Consider the following 23,017-nt stretch of genomic DNA (forward strand, 5'->3'; position numbering starts at 1 on the left):
GACGGGGGGGGTCCTCGCTGGGCTCCCCCTGCCTGGGGGGGGAGGGGGGTCCCCGTGCCTGGGGGGCGGGTGGAGGGGGATCCCGTGGGGGTCCCTCGCCCCGCAGCTGCGCGCTCGGCTCCCCAGACAGGGGGTCCCTGCAGTCCCCGCTCCCCAGGGCCGGGGGCGGGTCGCGGCGCTGAGGCCCCACCGGGGGGGGCGGCCCCGCTCCCCAGGCCGAGGCCGGGCTTCTCCCTCCCCCCCCACCCGGCTGGCGGTGCTGGGGCCTGCGGCGGCCCCGCGCCGCCATTGGCCCGCCCGCCCGCCGCTCAGCGCCGGCCCCGCCCCCCGCCCGGCGGCGCGAGCGGCGGCGCGGGGACTCGCACTCGGCTCTGCCCGGCGTCGGGGCCGCTGGGATGCCGCGGAGCCGGGCAGCGGGCGAGCGCCCCCGCCGAGCCGCCCGGCCCCTGTGAGCGCCCCGCCGCCGCCGCCGCCGCCGGGCCGGGGAAGATGCTGAGCCGCTGGATGAGCGGCAGCAGCAGGAGCCTGGAGCGGGAGTACGGCTGCACCGTCCGGCTGCTGGATGACAGCGAGTACACCTGCACCCTCCAGGTCGGCGGGGGGGCTCGGGGGGGCGCGGGGGGGGCTCGGGGTGCAGCTGCCCCCCCCCGGGCTGCACCGGGCATCGCAGAGCCCGCAGAGCGCGGTGCCCGGGCTCGCTGCGTGACCCACCCCCGGAGCGGAGCCGAGCCCCGCAGGCTCGCCCCCGCCGCGGTGAACTTCACCCTTCGGGGGGCTGGGGGGGGGGGCGCCGCGGGGGCGGAAGAAAAGAGGCGCGCAGGGCAGCCGCGGCCCCCGGGGGGTGACGGGGCTTCGCGGGTTGCGGGCGGGCAGCGCCTGCCGGGGGAGGGGGGCACCCGTCCCGAGCATGGCTTGGGGGGGGCTCCGTGCGAACTTGCGCACAGCCGGCGAGCTTGGGAGGGAAAACTCCCTGGCTTCGCCTGACCCCGCGGGAGGATGCGGTCCGGAGCCCGGCAGATGCGGGCCCCCGGGGAAAACGTTACTTTTGTTTTGGGGGAGGGGCGCAAACGGGGGTGCTGGTGTGGGCGGGGGGTTGTTTTTTCCCCTGGGCGCTGGTTCCCGTGCAAACGCCGCCGTGCAGGGGGCTGAGCAGCCCGGCGCCGGCCGGAGGCTGGCTTCGCTCGCTGCCGGAGCGCGGTGGGGACCCCTCGCATGCTGGGGCAAACAGTCGGTGCGGGTGGGAACAAAACCACTGGCGCTGGGGCAGAATCGGTGACGGGGAGGCGCAGCCCCGTGTCACCCCCCCGTGCCCTGCAGTCTCACTTCTCAGCGCCTCCAGCCCGGGCTGGCGAATGGAGCCCGGGGGCTGCAAACAAAAGCGGCGCGGGATCCGGCGCTGGCTGTTCGCGTCCTCCGCCTCTCGCCCTCTCCGGCGCGTTCCGCGCCCTGGCCGCTCTGCAGAGACACCCCGGGGGCGGCCCCTGGCCGCCAATAGGGTTTCATGGGGGGTCTGAGCATTAAAGCCACTCCTGGGCTTGGCGTCGTAAAGTTTGTGTTTGATGGAGGATGCTACCGTGTCTGGGTGGTTTTTCCGTCGGATGGGAACAAAGACAGACCTGTAGCTTTCCAGCTCGGTGTGTGCGCGTGTGTGAATCCGATGCTCATCAGTGAATTACAGCCACGCTAGATGGTAACAGCTGGAAGCATTACACACAGAGTGGGGGGAGGAGGGGGAAGAAAGCAAATGAATCCCCGCTTCATTCAGTGACCTTTAATTCTGAAATGCGCCCCCCCCCCCTCAACTGGGCAGATTGATGTATCCAGTTTTTCAGCCCTCAGAAAGAAAAGTCTGATCAGCTTGACTGGGATGTTGCTCAGGGGAGGGAGTTTAGTCACACAGAAGCTTTTTGATTCCACCAGGAAAATAATGTCTCACGTCATTATTTTGATCAGCACTTCTGTGAGTCAGAATTCTCGGCATTCACAAAAGAATAGCTCCTCGCAGGCCAAGTGGCCTTGTGAAACGGGGGTAGTCTCTAGCTTTTAGCAGGGAGCTTACCATTTTCCCGACTGTGTTCCCCTCCCCTCAAAAAAACCCAAACAATTTAATGGAATAGGATGAATTTCAGTGGACTAAAGTTGTGTCCCCCTTACCCTCCACCCCTTCCCACAACATCACTATTACTGGATATACCGTATGTAAAATAAGTGTCTTCGTTATTTTATAGAACTAATATATTACCCTGATTCAGTCTTTTATAATAAACCAGAACATGGACGATTGCTGCAAGTTTTACTGACATTATTCTTTTTTCTGTTCAAAATCAAAACCCGCAACTTTCACTAACCTTCCCTGGTGCAAATATGATTACAGAACAGCTCTCGTGCTGCTGCTTTCCATTGGTGGGGTATAATCAAATCAAGTAAACATTGTTGGATGATGGAAGAAGAGCTTAATTTGTACCTCTTGCTGAGTAAAATTGGTGCTCTTAGACTTACACAATTCTGCCGAGGACTCTGTGAGTTCAATACATATAGTAAGTGCTTTTAAAAATGATTTTGATGCAAATTAAAGTATAGTAAATGCTGTCAGAGCCAAACACAAATACCAGGAGATGTATCAGAGTACTGCCTCTATCCTGCTCTAATGACTGATTTAACTTTAAAATAGTCTAGATCACTATTCAAAGTGTTCTAGGCCAGATAAGTGTTCAGATATTGTGTTGTAATGAAATTTTCTTGAGTCAGAATCAGTTTTCTCTCTAATCTGGATATGAAAGATTTGCTAGTAAGGATTTAGTGATACATTATTAGGCTAGTAGAATGCCAGAATGTTTTGAACATGAGTAACCTAATCACAACACTATTGCCTTAACAACTAGCTAGGAACTATAACATTAGGACTGAGGACACAGGGTGGCTGACATGTACAAGAGGTTTCCATTTTGTATAGACAGTTTTTAATCTTAATTTTTTAATCATAACAGAGAACATCCATGTGATAAGCCTACAGACTGAATGTACACCATAGCACTCGTTGTTAAGGCTAAGATTTTGGCATGGGTATTTTAATTAAAAGTCATGGACAGGATGCGGGCAATAAAGAATAAATCACAGAAATGTACACACATTAATGCAGTTTTAACTACATCAGTACTGAAGCCCGAGTCCTGCTGCCTGGGGCTGAAGCCCGATTCCCACTGCCCGGGGCTGAATTATTGGAATTTTCAAGAAGTCGTGGAGGTCTCGTAAAATCATGGAGTCCATGACAGATTCGTAGCCTTACTCGTTGATTCTGTTTCCTGACAGTGTCAACTGGCACTCTTCCAACTTGTAAGCTGTAGAAAATTCAGGCAAGGTTTTTGGATAATTGTGATACAACGTGTAAATAACAACAACTCCCATCTCTCCACTGATTTATTTGGGTGTTGCTGATTCTGACTCGATTGTAGCTCTAGGGCAAGTAGAAAATCTTTTAAATGCATGCAGAAGCATACTTCGCGTTAAATAACTGGTTACAAATAAATACTGCAGGCTGTGGGAGGCTTCACTTTTGCTTAAGCAAAGGAAAATAAATAAATGTGTTTTTAAAAATCTGTTCTGTGTAAATAACATCTCAGGAATGTTAATGTTACTGATTTCCTTCCCTAGCTTGCCTCTCCCCCACCTTAACTGCAAAGTGGTGACTTAAGTGGCTGTAATGGCAGTCAAATTAGTTGTGCTTATACAAAAATCAATTAATTTTTGAGAGATGGCTTTTAATATAAATCAATTGAATAAAAATGTAGCTTAGATAGGTAAGTACGGGGAATCCAGTTTGGAAGAGAGCTGGATTGTCTTTCTTTGATTTACTTGGGAATAGAATTAAAATAAGAGTATCCTTATACTGTATATAATTTTGACATAAAATGCCACTTGATGCTGTGTTTCACCAGTTTATATGATTTTGGGGGCAGTGAACAGAAATACTGGTATGTTGTATGCATGATTTACGGTAAAAGAGCGTCAGCTCCTAATACCCTCACACTCAAGGTTACCACAGGTAAATGTTTTTCTGTTGCTTTCATGCTGACTTTTAAGCAAAAGTATTTATATTCCATGACAAATTAAAGCATACATGGTGGAAATGTATAATGTCTCAGGAATGAGAAAATCACTGTAAATTTACAGCCTAGAGAACAGTGAATGAGTTTTGAAGGTCATTACCTTATAAATGCAGATATTTCCCCTGTCTTGCACAGATCCATGGCATTTCTTCATCCAAACTGATATGTATCTTTTTTCATTTTTGTTTTTGTGTGCTTCCATTTTTTGTTAAATATAGAGAGACAACATACAGATCAGAGGTTATAATTTCAGTGTGTAGGACCATTAAATATGATACACAGAATGTGAAAGGGGTTAGTGAGGATGTTCTGTAGAAGTTTGTAATTTTGTAAATGGGAATGGAGACACATATAGAAGTTGGCTATAGAGAGAGATTGAGTAGCGATTTACATCAGTGGCACATACATGTTTCTGAATGTTGAACATCTGACACGTTGGCTGGCTTTTGTATTGCTTGAAAAAGAGGAGCAGTTCAGAAATTGATCTGGTTTTAACAGAAATACATCTGTAAGAGAACTGGTTAAACCCGTTAACCAAACTTAACCTCTGGCTTTGCTTGACAAAGAACATCTAATGATATGCTTTGTAGACAGTTACTTTGAATATTCCGTTTCTCAATTAAATCTTTATGAACTTGATTACAGAAATCTCATTTATTAATATTCCTGCACTAAATGAGCATGTCAGCATCTATGCTGTGATGAATCCTTTGTCTATATTGGTCTTAATTTCCGTTCTAAAACATCCAGTCAGAATGGGCTAACTGCCTCAGTAAAGGTCCTTCCCAAGCCAAATAACTATGGGCCTGATCCAAAGACCATTGCAGTTAATGGGAGTCTTTGTACATTGACTTCAGTGGGCTTTGGATCAGGCCCCGCATAAACATTTTTGTATTCTTCTTATCCACTAGAAGTCTGACATCAGAGGGTTATTTTCCTAGCCACAGTCCTTGATATAATGTGTAGCGCTGATCTCAGTGTCTGAATACAAGCAGGATCACTGATTTCAATAACTTGTAAGGGATGTGGTGTTATTTCAATGACTTTATATGTGTAGAGGAGCATACAGCTGTTTATATTTTCATGGCTTGGGAAAGCTTTTGGTTTAATAGTATTAGGTGGTCTTCGGGTCGCTAAGATGCCACAAGTACTCCTTTTCTTTTTATTAGAAGCAGTAAAATCAATATCATCCCTGCTTCTAAAACTGATGGTGAGTCAGAAATCTTAGGGTGTCGAAGTTGTCATGGTTCAGTTGTGCTGTTACATGACACAAGTTTTATAAACATTAAACATTCCCTACTGCAGCCAAGTTCTGAATCCCAGCCGTTCCTAAAAATCCCAGTAACGGACACATCACCTGGAGAACATGGGGAACCTTAAATCTTTTGTTCATCTCATAGACTTCAAGATCAGAAGGGACCATTATGATCGTCCAGTCCGACCTCCTGCACAATGCAGGCCACAGAATCTCACCCACCCACTCCTGTAATAAACCCCTAACCTATGTCTGAGCTATTGAAGTCCTCAGATCATGGTTTAAAGACTTCAAGGTGCAGAGAATCCTCCAGCAAGTGACCCGTGCCCCATGCTACAGAGGAAGGCAAAAAAACCCCAGGGCCTCTGCCAATATCCCTTAGAGGAAGATTCCTTCCCGAACCCAAACATGGCAATTAGCTAAACCCTGAGCATGTGGGCAAGACTCACCAGCCAGACACCCAGGAAAGAATTCTCTGTAGTAACTCAGATCCCACCCCATCTAAATCCCAACATAGGCCATTGGGCATCTTTACCGCTAATAGTCAAAGATCAATTAATTGCCAAAATTAGGCTATCCCATCATACCATCCCCTCCATAAACTTATCAAGCTTGGTCTCATCAGTTTTGACTCTAGTGTAGCCATATAATTAATTTGTCATGTCTGATCCTCCTATGAAACAATTTATCAGGAAGGCAAACTAATAAAACTTTGAATAAAATGTACGTTGAAAAATATTACTTGTCCGAGGAAAGTTTAGTATTTTCACTGTGGTGTCAATATCATTGGTATTATAAAGAACCTGAAATAATGAATGATTTATTGCATAAGGGCACCAAGTACTTTAATGAAAAGACAGTTGGTATTTTGTTGTAGAAAAGCAGAACGTGAATGCTTGGGAAGAGAAACATGAAGACATAAAATATGGATCTGAGATTTAACAGTTTCTCACATAACTTTAAAACTGTCCTAATTTTAAGTCTTTTGCTCCCTTGGACAAAAATCCATACGATATGCAAAGTTCATTGGAAGACCTGACAAGATCATTAACAGGTAATTTACACAATAGACTATAGGAACCCCTGTTTCTTGCAGCTCTAGCCGAGTGAAGGTTACTTGTACACAGGAGTGCTGGAGATGCGGCAGTATCCCCGGGCTAAAAGTAAGCGCAACAGAATGCATGGCTTCCATCATATAGAGCAGTGGTTTTCAACCTGTGGTCCGCAATCTCTAGGGGTCCTCAGACTATGTCTGAGATTTCCAAAGGGGTTCGGACCTCCATTCAAAATTGTTTAGGGGTCTGCAAATGAAAAAAGGTTAAAACCCACTGATCTAGAGGATTTAGTTTTGTTCAATGGCTTTCAGCACTCCCGCTATAAGAATTGTTCCAGCATCCCAGCTTGTTCACGATCTTTTTTTTATCTTCTGATAGTTTCCAATTGCTTTTTCTGGGAAAGATGCTAGCAAATTTCTACTTACAGAATGGGATTACTTGTCTGAAATCTCAAGCAAAGGTGATGTGTTTTTCATTTGAGGATTATAGCTCTCTGCCTACTGCTGTGAACTCAAGAAACCATGAGGCTTCATGTTATAAAGTTTCTAACTGTTTCTCGTGCCTTCCTGTTTGAAGGCAGAAACATTAGTCTCTCCTCAGCCTGAAAACTAACTGCAGGTAATAAAGGGAGTACTGCAAACAAGAGACACCTCTTCAGAAACACTGAGTAAGAATGAATTTGAGGAACAAACACACTGACAATGTTGTTTGTCTATATGGTAGGTAGAGCTCTGTGGATTTTTTGCACGATCTCAGAGCAAGCTGCCAGTAAGATTAAAGTAATGTAATTGTATCGGCAGGAATATATTGACCCTAGGTGAAATCCTGGCCCCGTTAAAGTCAGTGGGAGTTTTACCATCCCAATGACTTCACTCGGTCTTGGATTTCACCACATGTGTCCTATACTATTATATATTATAGACATACAGTTTTAACAGTGGTAAAAATAGTATTGACAAGACTTCTTTACAGCTGTTTTTCCATGAAATCTATTGGCCAATAATGCATTTACTCATAAAAACAAAAATTCATTTGTAAGAGAAACCTGTAATTCGTGCCTTGCTAAATCACTATAGAACTGTATGCTGTATGTACTGCATGCTTAATTCAGTGCCTAGACATTGAAGTGCATATGGTATGTGGGTTCATTGCGTTATGAAGTTTCCAATAGCAAAATTGTGTGCGTATGTGCAGAGGTACACAGTGTGTGGGTGTTAAGAGACATAGTGGTACCCTGAACTCAGAATTTCCTTGGTTTTAACTTCATATTTAGTTTCCAAGTGTATATCTGAAATTGTAAGAATGTAAAAAGACAGCTGTTGAAAAGGTGCTAAAGCAGAAATCCCCACTAAAACAAACAGTGCCGTCTTTACTTTCGTTTTAGTGGAAGCTAGCGTTAGTGGAAATGTCATGGCTATACACTGAGAGTATTTTTACTGCTGCTATTGCAACGTTTCTTGAAGTGCTCGCATCCTATTAACTTGCACAGGAGCTGGCATTGTAAAACAAACATAGAAACTCTCTCCTGTCCTCTCGTTCAGTAGCCATTTTCCAAGATGAATATTTTTTAGTTTTTTTCCACCCTCAGGATATTGAGGAATTATTTAAATCTCTTTTTAAAAAGTGCATAACATTGAATTTATCATATATAGCGTAATGGAAAAGATGGTTTCTGCTTTTATCCAGTGAAATCAGCTAGTGAAGTTGTAGGTTTCTATGGTGTCTGACATACCGCACATAGTTAAGGAGTCTTGTACATTCCAAGTCCTTTTAAGTTCTCTGCTCAGTAGGTAAAGTGATCATACTGAAAGGAAAGAACAGTGGTAGCAGTGTTCATTCATGGCTCTATCCTACCATTGAATCTTGGAAAGCGTTTCCATTGATTTCAGTGGGAGTCCCACACATGGGCTGATGGCATGATATGGTCTTTGGTGTCTCTAAACAAAGAGGGACTAGTGAGTCTCTTTACGATACACTTCTTAACTAAGCCTCCAATTGCGGGCTCCTCTTAGAGGGAATCAGATGAAGGTTGGACAATTGCTTATTGTACGAAGAGCTGGGGTGAAATCCGAACCCTTGTGAAGTGCATGGGACAGCTTCTACAGTACTAATCTTCAGTAGGACCAGGATTTGACCCTGGAGTTCATAGCACAGCATGGCAAGGTCCATTTGTCAGTATGAGAGGGAGCACTGGGCATAGTATTTGCTTCTGTAGAGTTTGGTTGTCAACAAAGAGTCAAAATTGCTGTTGCCATTATGTGGCAACCATTTTACACCTGACATCTAAGCAAGATTGTGTTACAGAAGTATAGGTATGACATGTGGTCCTATTCAACCCATTTGACTCTCTCCACACTGTGGCATGTGTCCCCACTGTAGTTAGTGGGAGTTTTGCCTGAGTGAAAAATGTTGGATGTGGCTCATTCAAGTTCCTCTAAAATACTGAGTCACAAAATAATTATATTGATGCCTAGGAGCCCCCGTAAGCCTTGAGATCCTGTTGTGATAGGCACTACCCAGACAAGTAATGTAAAAACAGTACCTGCCCCAGAATGCTCCCCGTCTACATCAGAGAGACAAGGTGGGTGAGGTAATATCTTTAGTTGGACCAACTTCTGTTGATGAAGGAGAGAAGCTTTCAAGCATTCACAGAGCTCTTCTTCAGGTCTGAGAAAGGTACTCGAGTGTCACAACTACCTACAAGGTGGAACAGATAAGTAGTTAACAAGAGACCATTCAAGGTGAAGTAGGCAGTTAACACCTTTACAGTTGCAAGAGACCATAGAAGAGAAGGAATATTGGGACTCATTGAAACCACCTTTACAGTTGAAGGACAAAGGAGGGTTAGTGGGTTACAGATTGTTGTAAGGGGCCATAGATCCGGTGTCTTTGTTAAGTCCATGATTTTTGGTGTCTAGCGGAGTTGTGAATTTAAATTCCCACGCTTGTCTTTTGCCAGTGTGCTGCAGGTTTCTGTTGATGACGAGGAATGAGAGGTCAGATATGGAGTGATCATTTTGTGAACAGTGTTTGCCCACGGATGATGTCATGTTTTTGTCTTTTATCCTTTTGCTGTGAGAGTTCATTTGAGAGCGTAGTGATTGTCTCTTTTCACCCACATAGTTGTTGTTGGGGCATTTAGTGCATGGGATGACGTACACCACATGTTGCAATGGACGTGTAGAGCTAGTGGATCTTGAAAGGTGTGTTGTGGAGGGTATTGGTCATCATAACTGTGCTGATGCATCTATTATGACAAGGTCTGATGCTGTTTTGAGTTTGTGTGCCCTGGTTTTGGGGAGCTTGCTTGTGATGATGAGCTTGGTGAAGTTGCGGGGTTGTTTGAAGGCCAGAAGAGGGGGTTTGGGAAAGATTTCTTGAGTATGGATTGTAATTGTTTAATTATACCCTGTATGGGTCCTAGAGTGGGGTGGTAAGTGACAGCTAGGTGTGTGTGAACGGAAGATTTTTTCCCTTATATTGAAGCAGGTTCTCTCAGGGTGTTTGAGTGGCACGTTCTGTAATGCACTAATATCCTTGTTTAGTGAAAGCAGTTTTAAGAGTGTTAAGGTACGTATCCTGGATTTTCTCCGTGGATCATATACTGTGGTATCTGAGAGCCTGGCTGTAGATAACAGATATCTTGGTGTGTTTTGGGGTGGTTACTGGATCTGTAAAGGTAAGCTTGGTGATCAGTGGGTTTCTTGTGTATAGTTGTCTGTAGGGTTCCATTGTTGAAGCTGATCATGGTGTCCAGAAAGTTGATGCTGGCATTGGGAATGTTCTAAAGAGAGTTTAATGGATGAGTGATGGTCACTGAAATTGTGCTGGAAATCTATGAGGGAGTTTGGGTCATCTGTCCAGAGGATGAAAATATCTTCACTGTATCTCAGGTATATCATTGGTTGTATGGTATATTTGTCCAGAAATTCTTCCTCTAGGTGGTCTATGAAGAGGTTGGCATTATGGGGAGCTACCTTAGTACCCATGGCTATTCCCATGGTTTAGACAAAGCATGTAGTGTTGAATGTAAAATTGCTATGGGGGAGGATGAGATGGATGAGTTTGGCGATGTGTTCGGGGTGGTTATCTTAGCATTGTCCATTGTCTTGCAGATATTTGAGGCAGGCGGTGATTCTGTCATTGTGAGGGGTGTTGGTGTAAAGGGAGGTGACATCCCTGGTGGCAAGGATGGTGTTTTGAGGTGGTTGTTAATGTTGCTGAGTTTCTGGAGGAAGTCAGTTGTGTCCTGAGGAAAACTCTCTCTTTATGTGATGAGTGGTTTGAGGCTGGTTTCTATGAGTCCCAATATTCCTTCTCTTCTATGGTCTCTTGCAACATGTGTTAACTCCGTATGTGCTCCACCTTGTGTTTAGCTGTGACACTGTGAGTGTCTTTCCCAGACTTGAAGAGCTCTGAGCTTCAAAGCTTGTCTCTTTCAGCAACTGCAGAAAAACCTGAGAGTCTCTGGATTAAGTTTAGAAGCGTGAGCAACAAGGGTGATGTTGTGGTAGGAGTCTGCTATAGACCACTGGATCAGGGGGATGAGGTGGACGAGGCTTTCTTCCGGCAACTAATGGAAGTTACTAGACCGCAGGCCGTGGTTCTCATGGGAGACTTCAATCATCCTGATATCTGCTGGGAGAGCAATACATTGGTGCACAGACAATCCAAGAAGTTTTTGGAAAGTGTAGGGGACAATTTCCTGGTGCAAGTGCTGGAGGAACCAACTAGGGGCAGAGCTCTTCTTGACCTGCTGCTCACAAACCGGGAAGAATTAGTAGGGGAAGCAAAAGTGGATGGGAACCTGGGAGACAGTGACCATGAGACGGTGGAATTCAGGATCCTGACTCAAGGAAGAAAGGAGAGCAGCAGAATATGGACCTGGACTTCAGAAAAGCAGACTTTGACTCCCTCAGGGAATTGATGGGCAGGATCCCCTGGGAGAATAACATGAGGGGGAAAGGAGTCCAGGAGAGCTGGCTGTATTTTAGAGAATCCTTATTGAGGTTACAGGAACAAACCATCCCGATGTGTAGAAAGAATAGTAAATATGGCAGGCGACCAGCTTGGCTTAACAGTGAAATCCTTGCTGATCTTAAATAAAAAAAAGAAGCTTACAAGAAGTGGAAGATTGGACAAATGACCAGGGAAGAGTATAAAAATATTGCTAGGGCATGCAGGAGTGAAATCAGGAAGGCCAAATCACACCTGGAGTTGCAGCTAGCAAGAGATGTTAAGAGTAACAAGAAGGGTTTCTTCAGGTATGTTAGCAACAAGAAGAAAGTCAAGGAAAGTGTGGGCCCCTTTCTGAATGAGGGAGGCAACCTCGTGACAGAGGATGTGGAAAAAGCTAATGTACTCAATGCTTTTTTTGCCTCTGTCTTCACGAACAAGGTCAGCTCCCAGACTACTGCTCTGGGCAGCACAGCATGGGGAGGAGGTGACCAGCCCTCTGTGGAGAAAGAAGTGGTTCGGGACTATTTAGAAAAGCTGGACGAGCACAAGTCCATGGGACCGGATGCGCTGCATCCGAGAGTGCGAGAGGGGTTGGCGGATGTGATTGCAGAGCCATTGGCCATTATCTTTTAAAACTCATGGCGATCGGGGGAAGTCCCGGACGACTGGAAAAAGGCTAATGTGGTGCCCATCTTTAAAAAAAGGGAAGAGGGAGGATCCGGGGAACTACAGGCCAGTCAGCCTCACCTCAGTCCCTGGAAAAATCATGGAGCAGGTCCTCAAGGAATCAATTCTGCAGCACTTAGAGGAGAGGAAAGTGATCAGGAACAGTCAGCATGGATTCACCAAGGGCAAGTCATGCCTGACTAATCTAATTGCTTTCTATGACAAGGTAACTGGCTCTGTGGATGAAGGGAAAGCAGTGGACGTGTTGTTCCTTGACTTTAGCAAAGCTTTTGACACGGTCTCCCACAGTATTCTTGCCAGCAAGTTAAAGAAGTATGGGCTGGATGAATGGACTATAAGATGGATAGAAAGCTGGCTAGATTGTCGGGCTCAACAGGTAGTGATCAATGGCTCCATGTCTAGTTGGCAGCCGGTATCAAGTGGAGTGCCCCAGGGGTCGGTCCTGGGGCCGGTTTTGTTCAATATCTTCATAAATGATGTGGAGGATGGCACCCTCAGCAAGTTTGCAGATGACACTAAACTGAGAGGAGTGGTAGATACGCTGGAGGGTAGGTATAGGATACAGAGGGACCTAGACAAATTGGAGGATTGGGCCAAAAGAAATCTGAAGAAGTTCAACAAGGACAAGTACAGAGTCCTGCACTTAGGATGGAAGAATCCCATGCACCGCTACAGACTAGGGACCGAATGGCTAGGCAGCAGTTCTGCAGAAAAGGACCTGGGGTTACAGTGGACGAGAAGCTGGATATGAGTCAACAGTGTGCCCTTGTTGCCAAGAAAGCTAACGGCATTTTGGGATGTATAAGTAGGGGCATTGCCAGCAGATCGAGGGAAGAAATTATTCCCCTCTATTCAGCACTGGGGAGGCCACATCTGGAGTATTGCATCCAGTTTTGGGCCCCCCACTACAGAAAGGATGTGGACAAATTGGATAGAGTCCAGCGGAGGATAACGAAAATGATTAGGGGGCTGGGGCACATGACTTACGAGGAGAGGCTGAGGGAACTAGGATTGTTTAGTGTGCGGAAGAGAAGAATGAGGGGGGATTTGATAGCTGCTTTCAGCTACCTGAAAGGGATTTCCAAAGAGGATGGATCTAGACTGTTCTCCATGGTAGCTGATGACAGAACAAGGAGTAATGGTCTCAAGTTGCAGTGGGGGAGGTTTAGGTTGGATATTAGGAAAAACTTTTTCACTAGGAGGGTGGTGAAAACTGGAATGCGTTACCTAGGGAGGTGGTGGAATCTCCTTCCTTTTGAGGTTTTTAAGGTCAGGCTTGACAAAGCCCTGGCTGGGATGAATTAGTTGGGGATTGGCCCTGCTTTGAGCAGGGGTTTGGACTAGATACCTCCTGAGGTCCCTTCCAACCCTGATATTCTATGATTCTATGAATAGGAGTTGGTCCAATGAAAGACATTACCTCGCCCATCTTGTCTCTCTGGTATCCTGGGTCGACACGGCTACAGCAATGCTGCAAACCACAATCTGCATGTCAGGCAGGGTGTAACAAGTAATGGATAAAAGTGATGTATGCGTTGGGAGGACAAGGTAACAAAATGAACTGAAAAGAAGAAGTTTTAGCTCTCCAAAAGAAATTAATGTCTTAGCCATGTGCTATAGTTCACAAAATAATGATTGAATTCTGTTCTAATTCACGCCTCTATGATACCACCGAAGTCAATAGGATTGCACAAGTGCAACATCTTGCCTTGACATCAGTCTGCAGAGCAGCATAGTCTGTTAATGTGAGAGCTGAACCCTAATGGCAGGTATGTGCTGTTACTTTCACAGTTCAACACTTTCCAGTACGCACACAGTCAGATAATAGGTAGTGCAACACTCTATGGTTATACCGTAACAAATTAAAATTTGATCCAAAATGTGGAGCCAATACTGTGTATGACCTCGTTCAAATGAGAGTAGTCCCCTTTGGTTTACTCAATGTCGCTGTCTTCTCAGAATAGGAAATTAAATTATAGGAGTGGAAAAACCTCTGAAATCAGCAGGCTCTGAAAATCCCATTTTCAAGCAGCAAAAGAAATGTGGCACAATTGTCACTTGTTATAAATGACAATACATTACTAAACCAGTCTAGGGAACAAGCAGGGATTTGCTGTTGAAAAAAGACATGTTTATTTTCAGTTTTGTCAAATATTGGCTATAGCTCATCAATATATGGGTCAGTAAATGGTGCTGTTACAGAGATAGTAAAATTGAACTATACTTCTCTCAGCAGCTGTTTGATTGTGGTCAAAAGAATAATTATTATTTATTTACAGAAAGACTTGGAGCTGTTTTTGCAATAAGGACGTTTTGGAACATATTCTTCTGTGTTGAACTTTTTCCAGGGTAAATTATCACAGCAGTGTGAAAACAATTTCATATTGATGATTCTAGAATTGCCTGTAAGGCTGATGAATTTGCAGTGTGTATGATTGCACGGAGTATGGCTTTATTTGTAGCCCTGGAGATGCAAACAAGGAAACGTGAAATAGTTCTAATCTGGTTAAATTACATCCTTACCTATGCACATCCATGAAAATGAATGTGTCTTGCATGACTGAGGGGATGGTTTGAAAGAATGCTGTTAACTCCTTGGTTATAGCAGATTTTTCCTCGATCATTTGTAATAATCTCTTGAGCTGAGATCCACAAAGGTATTTTGGACCCTAACCCCCAGATTTAGGTGCCTAAATCCCAGTTTTAGGCTTCACTGCGATCTACAAAGCTCCCGGCTGGCTGTTGCCAAACTCGGCACCTAAATTCTCTACGTGCCTAAGTTGTTAGGGTAAAAGGTCCCTAAGGGCCTGTGTTTCTGCCTCCGGCCATGCACACTGCTGCCTCCGATTAGGTGTCTGGACACCTGTCTCCTATCGAAGCCGTGGTGCCATCCACGATCCAGGGAAGATAAGTGTTCGTCTGCCTATCTCACTTCTGCGGTCTGATCTGGTAGGCGTGCTCAGAAGCTACCTACCAGATCGGCTTCCATTCAGAATTTGGAAGCTGGAAGAGGAGGTGATGATGGTGCTGCCTACCTTACCGCTCCTATTCCAGTGGTAAGAGCACTCAGCTGGGATGTGGGAGAGCCAGGTTCAGTTCCCCCCGAGCCTGAGGAGAAGAGAGGGTTTGAACAGCCACCTCTCAGGAGAGTGCTCTAACCCAGTGGTTCTCAACCAGGGGGACGTGTACCCCTGGGTGTACACAGTGGTCTTCCAGGGGTACATCAACTCACCTAGATATTTGCCTACAACAGGCTACATAAAAAGTACTACCAAAGTCAGTGTAAACTAAAATTTCATACAGACAGTGACTTGTTTATACGGCTCTATGGACTATACACTGAAATGTAAGGACAATACATATTCCAATTGATTTATTTTATAATTATATGGTAAAAATGAGAACGTCCGCCATTTTTCGGTAATAGTGTGTTGTGACACTTTTGTATTTTTTATGTCTGATTTTTTAGATTTTAAGTGAGGTGAAACTTGGGGTCCACGAGACAAATCAGACTTTTGAAAGGGGAACAGGAATCGGAAAGGTTGAGAGCCGCTGCTCTAGCCACTGAGCGATGGAATTTTCAGAGGTGGGGTTCCCGCAGTCTCGGCTGCTGATGTTGTTCCACCAGGTATAAACGCTTAGGCTCTGTCTACACTGCAATAAAAGACCTGGGCTCATGGAGCTATAAAGTCGCAGAGCAGACGTTTAAGCTCGGCTGGAGCCTGGGCTCTGAGATGGGAGGGTCCCAGAGCCAGGGCTCCAGCCTAAGCTTGAAGGTTTAGGCTGCAGTTTTATAGCTCTATAAGCCTGAGTCAGCTGATGTGGGCCAGCCTTGGCTGTACTGCGGGTCTTTTAAAGCCATATGGATGTACCCTTAGAGTCACTGGAGCAGGGGGACTGGAGCCAGGATCTCCCGTCTCCCAGGTGGGTGCCCGAACCATTGCACTACAGAGTCACTCTCTTGCTGGCCCAAAGACTCTCTCTTTATACGCAGGGAACCAACTTCAACAGGAGAGATTGAGGGGTCCCCCCCAACAGACTATCCCATATCTCAGTGGTGCAAGGACTCTCCTGAGAGGTGGGGGAACCCTGTTCAAGACCCCTTTCTCCCTCAGGCAGAGGAGGGAATCGAACTTGGGTCACCCACATCCCAGGTGAGACCACCTCACCTCAACACCACCTGCTCCTCCAGCTGTTTGGTATGGAGCAAAGCGGGGATCTAACTCATTTTCACAAGGAGCGACATAATGTCTAAACCATCCGGCTCCAAGATAGGGGACCCTGGCTGTGGATCACTAGCAGAAATAGGCATCTAAGTACGAGCTGCCGGGAGGTGCCTATTTCTGTGAGGGCGTGGGGCTTAGCACTCACCCCTTTTTTCATCATCTCCCATTGGCTGGTGGAGATGGCTTCCTGCCTTGTGTGCTGGCTATTGTGGATTGGCTTCCTAGGCGCCTAGCTCTCCCATTCATTGGATAAGGAAGTTGGGTGCCAAATTTGGGCTTTTGTGCATTGCAGTGTGTTCCTGTGATTTTTCTGGGTGTCTAAGGCTTTGCAATGCCTGCGTCCCTTTGTGGATCCAGATTTAAAAACCAAAATATATAGAGGGATTTTTTTCCATTTGATAAACAATATGGGGTTTTTCTCCCCTCTGTTTTGAATGGAGAAGAAACTGACATGGCTGTTTGACTGTTTTTAACATCTATAATCCCAGAAGACGTCTTTGCTTGTGTACTCTCATCATGTCAGTACAGCTCAGGCCATCGTTTGTGATGGCAACAGAGACAAAATAGCCAAATCACTGTCTTTATTCATTATTCTGTGATAATACGTAGAACATATTGCATCTTTCATCCAAGCATCCCAAAGGTGTTTACAAACATTAATTCTTGTGACAACCTTGTGATGCTTCCTGGGGATACCTGGTGCTGAGAGGTACCTCGCTACCACCTGCCCTTAGCGTGAGGAAGCCCTGTCTGTGTCTGCCGGGGGTCAGCTCCTCAATCCCACTGGCCACGGGCAACACAAGCACTCCCCTCTCAGCCTTGTAGGACCCGCTATCACTCTACAGGTTAGTGAAAATTTCTTGAGAGGAGGATTTCTTCTGTCTGAGGATGGGGATGGCCTCCAGCTTCTTTTCCCCCTCACTTCCACAGTCCTCTCTCACTGGAAGTGGAGAGCAGCTTCCTCTCTGCTTCTGCAATGAATCTGCCTGTAGAGGCCAATCAAGGGCTGTTGTTTCAGTTGTGTGCCCAAAGGAAACTCCTGTGTGTGCAGAAGGGGCATTGCTATGAGGATCTCTGCTCCAGAGTCTGGTGACATTTGCAACCTCATGGGGAATTCATTCTTTCCTCTTTAATGCTTATAGTCTCCCACATTTCATTGTTATGCAAAGCTTTTCAGTCAATTCATTGGGTGATGTGTATGGGTGATGCTTGTTTACAAGACGATCCCGTGTTTGGTGTTTTGGAGACAGCTTGCGAAGTATGGCGAAGTGTGCCTGAAGAACAGTTACTCAGTTTTGGTCAAAAGTGAAATCAAAATCTGCATAAATATCTAGTGTTAAAAGTGTGGTTGTGCTCTGAAAAGTGACACTATACAATGGGGTTCCATGGTTATTGTTTCTCAGTTACTCCCATATTATAGCTGTTCATTTTTTCCAAGCCAAGAAATGAATTTTCTAACTGCCAGTGATGTAAACCCTATTTGGGACTGGCGGGGAATCAAGCTAGGTTCTCTGCTTCTTCTGCATCATCACCAGTAATGACATTTCTGCAGGCCATTATTTTGTCCTTAATTACACTTGTGTAATCCCATTGTCCCCAACTATGTCCTCATTGGCAACCCATTGCCTTCAGTGGGTTTGCAAAGATGTAACTAGGTGACAGTGTAATTGAAATTTAGTCAGCGGTTCTGTTGATGCTGAATAAGAAGTACAGCAGTAGACTCCAGTTCACTCTTTCTTAACTGTGTTGTCTATGCAGGGCTAAAAGAAGTAAAATGAAACCTTATTTTAGTCAATCAAATCAGCAGCTGTGACTGAATACACAGAAGAAACAGAGCGATTGAGTAAAAAGGTGCCATTTTACAGAGTTACTTTTCAGAATAAAACCATGCTTCAAATTGCAGCATATTCGACCAGCAAACCCTCTGTTTTTCTATGTATGTCCAGTCTGCTTTTTGGAGTGGGAAGAGTTTACTGCATTGTCGAGTTCCCTTTGCCCTTGTTAGGGAAAGTGGGAAGAATAGCTTGTACTTACACAATATTGTACCGTCTATGCTGCGGTGAGCTAAAAAGTAACATCTAGTCCATTGTAACACGTACCTTAGAGTATGAAGAGGCAGCATTTGTCTTGTCTTGTCACGGGACCTTGCATCCCGCAGCACTTACTGCAATAAGGCATATTAACCCTTTTCCTTTGCACCTACCAGACCCCCATGAGTTTATTTTAATGAATTGTTTTGTAGAAATAGCACCTCTTCACCATCTCCCTTCATGGCAACTAAGTTCCCCTAGCCATTACAGCTCTTGGTTCTTGGATAGAATTCTTTGGGACCGGGATCAGAGTGTATTCAGCAGAGGGACCCTCATCTATGAAATTTGCTTCCCTTCAGTGTTCACCTGACCTCCAGATTGGGCACAGAATAAGGTGCTTCTGTTCAGAGAGGCTCTCGGTTTATAGGGAATGTGGTGATGCGATGGGTATTGGCAACGGGATGCTTCAGTTCAGCTGCACGAGCAGTAGTGATTTGGCCGTCTTGTGGGAATGCTCATTTTTACTTTGATAGGGTGTTTAACATAATTTTAGACATTCAGATGCTGTGAGAAGCTCTATGTAGCTTCTGGTATGATGCAAATATTTGGGGGGGGAGGGGAGAGGGAGGAAAAGGGAATGGGGTATTGGAAAACACCTCCAAAGACATGAACGTATTATAAGGACAAAATCTTTGAAAGTATATTATCTAACAGAATCACCTAACTGGCTTGCAGCTTGGTAGGATCATGCAGCATGCGCAAGAGAATTGAAATCTGCCTGGTAAACAGGAAGGAGGATGAGTCTACTTAATTTTAAAATATTTTCTTTTGATTTCTGAGTTGGGAGTACAAAGAGTTTTTGTTATGGCCCTACACCTTGGCCACTCCTGACTGGTTAGTATTCTCTTTACAACAGTGCATTCTGTTGAACCCGGTTTTTCTTCCTGAGAGACTCAGTTTTCTGCATTGATTGAACTTCTCACTGGAAATTCAAGGTTGGCACATATTTTAAACTTTCATATCTGGGAGGAAAGAATATAATCGCTTGACTCTTGAGCATAGAGAAATATCTTCTGATAGTCTGGGATATTGAAAGGAGGGGCATTTGTTTGCTCAGTAGCGTTACAGATAAAACACTTAGGTCAGTACTTGCTAGATGCCTGTATCTTGTCAATTGCATAATGCAAATGTATCAAGGAAAATTAACACAAGCTTTGTGGCTTACTGTTCTCATCAGTCCAGAGAGATCCTTCCAGTTAATCTTGCATGTCAAAATTTGATCAATGCTATAGCTTGAAATAGAAAATTTTGGCTGTGTTAGTGTCATTTACCAAAGACGTTAATTATAGTGCATGTCTGTTATGTCTGTCACAGTTTTCCATTTTGCAGAGAGGGTTTATAGCTTGGCTGTTTCAAATCATATTGGTCTTAAGCTTGGCACATAAGTCCTGATCCCAGCAGCAGTATCCATCTAGTTACCTGTATGAAATTTTCTTTTATAAAAAAATTATCAGAATCAATTAAGCCATTTTGTAGCTAGAGAGGTGCTTTAAAGATGGATATTGTTGGTAGTTTGAGGTGATTCTTGCCATGTTACACATACGGTTAGCCCGGGATAGACTGCATTCTGAGATTTTAAAAAACGCCCCATGTCAGTATACTTGTGTCTGAAAAATAGCAAATGAAGACGCTGAGCAGGTGCTTTCCTTGAATCCATTTAATTCACATTATCATTGCACTGTACGGCCTGCTGACTCAAATTTTTGGCATGCAAATGTCAGTGAGCTTCCTGAGGAAATGTGTGATGTGAATAGAATGTATTTGGGATCTGAAATTCAGGAGGTCCTAGAACTACTGGGGTTGATAAGAAGAAATCTGAAGGAGGAAGAATGGCTCAACGCAGCGGTTGAGTGAGGCAGGATTGTGGTGGTACAGATGGAATAAAAGTGGAACAACATAGGAAGCTGGGAAAGCACTGGAGAGTTATGCGTTTATTCAGCTCAACAGACTGTCACGATAGAAGCTACTGTAGCTAAGAGGTCGGATTCAAGGGTTGGGTAACAGAGCTGCATATAGAGCGTTGCTGTTTAGAGGATTGCAGCACTTACCTTCGTATAAACTCCTATTGATTGAAGTTGGGGTTTACCCAAAGAGGGGTCTGTGTTGATGTACCGTATATGCTCAGTTCTCACATCATCCAGTGGAATTGCTGTATCACTTCACTCTAAATTCTGCATGTAACTTCCTTTTGAACACCTTCTTGCCTAAAATATTACATTGCCTGGTTTCATCTTAGGGTTAAGAACGGTTTCCTGTTATTAAACTGGCACTTTCCTTTTTCTGTCCCAAACGCCTGTTCTTCCCTTGAGTGTTTTCTTTCTGTTTAGCTTATTACTCCTTAGGTAGTCAAAATGTTGCATCGTTATCATTGAGGACTAAATTCAGACCAGTGACTTAGAGATCAGAGGCTCTACAGCCTGTCACCACTTCCTTGAGTCAACTCGTTATGACGACTGGTAGGTCTTTGACTTACCTGTTGTACTTAGTCTGTACGGATGACATCATCCTCCATCTGGGACTTCAGAACAAACCAGGGACCTCAGGGCAGCTGCCCGTCGGAGAGAGCAAAGGATGGCATGACAGCCTTCACTCTGAATTTTTTTACTTCCGTGGGTTTAAGTTGGACCTTTCATGTTGCTTTAATGCTGGTTTGGTATTAATTGGGTACTGTGTCCTGCAGCTTAACAACACAGTGACGCAGTGAGATTTAGTTACAGCTATAAATAAGGTGCTAGAGCAGAATTAGAAATACATGAGGCCGACCTCATTAAAAATTCATTCCTACGTGGGGTGATTTGAATGATAATGATCCATTTCCCCTCCCACCATTACTAGATGGTTCAAGTTAAGCATGTAGATGTCCGGTATTTGCGGTATTACCCTTATGGAAAAGCCTCATAGAATTAAATAAGGATGAAACTCAGAGTGTTCTAAAAACTAAATAACATTCTTTAGAGCTTACTCAGTAAAACCCCTATACAAATGAATGGCAAATGCTATACTTTCCATAGACTCTTTAAACCATTCCCTAGTGGGGATCTAAATGAATTTTAATTATATCTAGAATCATTTTAAAATGCTGTTGGTTGGCTGAAAATTCTATAGAAAGTGTATCATTCTGGAGTCAATTCTATAGGACTTTTCCAGAAGGGATACAATTCTGTTCCATGGCTAATATTTATATCAGATCCCTGGTTATTGTTGAATCATTTTAGAACCCTGCCTTCCAGTTGTTAGGCAGTGTCGAAAAACATTGTAGGATGGTCTGGTGGGTAGGGCACTAGCCTAGGACTTGAGAGAGCTGGGTTCAATTCCCTGCTGTGCCATAGACGTCCCATGTGACCTTGGGCACGTCACTTAGCTTCTCCGTGCCTTAGTCTCCCAAATGGGTATAATGGCACATCCCTTCCTCGCAGGGGTTTTGTGAGGATAACTGTGTTAAAGATTGTTAGATGCTCAGATACAGAGGGGATGGGGGCTGTATCGATAGAGACTTGCCGTTTAGGGCTTGGCGGATACAATGATGGGACACTTGTAATTGTAGATATGATAGACAGATATTAATTCACTTCCATTTGGGAAAATTGAGTTTGTTACTTTTGAAATGTGGGACTACAAAGGAAGGTAAACTGTGTCAGCCAAGAGGCACACAGGTGCCCTTTGAGGTGTGTAATATTTTGTGCGCGTCAGCAGTGAATGTTGCACATTTCCCCATTGACAGGTAGACATGTTCAGTAGTAAACAATGTTGTGTCTAGAACTGGAGTCTTCAGTCAAATAGTCTGGCAGTGTAGCTGCAAGAGCAGCTCTTGCAGCTAACAAGTTTATTGGTAAGTTCTCAGAAATACTTTCTGTACTTGGAGTAAATGCTGTACATTTGGGGAAAACACAGTCTCTTCTTGACGCATAATGGAGAGGTTTAATCTCTGCTTGAAGCACAAAGCTCACATCCACGTTAACCATGGACTTGTGACCAGATCCTTCATAATAACCAGCTACTTCACATGACTGCCATGGTGAGCCTGCAAGTTATGAGCTCACCACTGAGACATGATGTCATAACCAAAGCAAACATGGAATGAAGCAAAAGACAATTCAAGGCCAAGGAGAAGGGTTTTCCCTTCGGAAGCTTGCTGGAATTCTTACCATGGCAACAGTGCTACCCAATGATAATTATTGTATCATCGAATAAAGAGGAAGTAGAAGAGGATTTCTCCATTAAAGTGCATTAGCAACTGATAGCATTAAGCATCTCAATTAAACCTTGCACTCTCAAGGCAGGAAGAGTTATTATTTTATATTCTTGGAATATAATTGGCTTTTTTAAACAAATTTTTATTTCTAGTTCATTTTTTTTCTAGGACTTTATTCCTGTTTCAGCTCACTGAACAAAACTCCTGATAAATCAAAATTTGCGAATGCTCTCTTGGATTTATATAAATGCTGTACCGCAGGATAAGAACACTGGCTGGTTTTTTCAACTCTTGAGTGCAGTTACTAGAAAGCTGGCCAGACTGCAAAGCTGCTGATGTTCTTGGAACAGAGGTTTGGTGTCCTGTCCTCTGCACTGAGCAAAGACCCCTGGCTGTTTTGCCTCTTTAATGGAAGTTCTGGGTTTTTTAAGCATGTCAGTGTCACAA

At 44.7% G+C, this 23,017-nt stretch overlaps 1 protein-coding gene across 5 annotated transcripts in view; it reads left to right on the plus strand.

The window, feature by feature from the left end:
* The first annotated feature begins 442 nt into the window (after positions 1 to 442).
* The window catches only part of FRMD5 (FERM domain containing 5), a 323,210-nt gene continuing 300,635 nt past the window's right edge, over positions 443 to 23,017 (plus strand). For all 5 annotated transcript variants that reach the window (XM_074966676.1, XM_074966674.1, XM_074966679.1 and 2 more), the window contains exon 1: positions 443 to 591. In XM_074966676.1, the coding sequence (XP_074822777.1) occupies positions 490 to 591 (102 nt within the window). In that variant the 5' untranslated portion in view covers positions 443 to 489. The remainder of the gene's footprint in view (positions 592 to 23,017) is intronic.

Source organism: Natator depressus, chromosome 10 (assembly GCF_965152275.1).
Source record: "Natator depressus isolate rNatDep1 chromosome 10, rNatDep2.hap1, whole genome shotgun sequence".
NCBI classification, from domain to species: Eukaryota; Metazoa; Chordata; order Testudines; family Cheloniidae; genus Natator; species Natator depressus.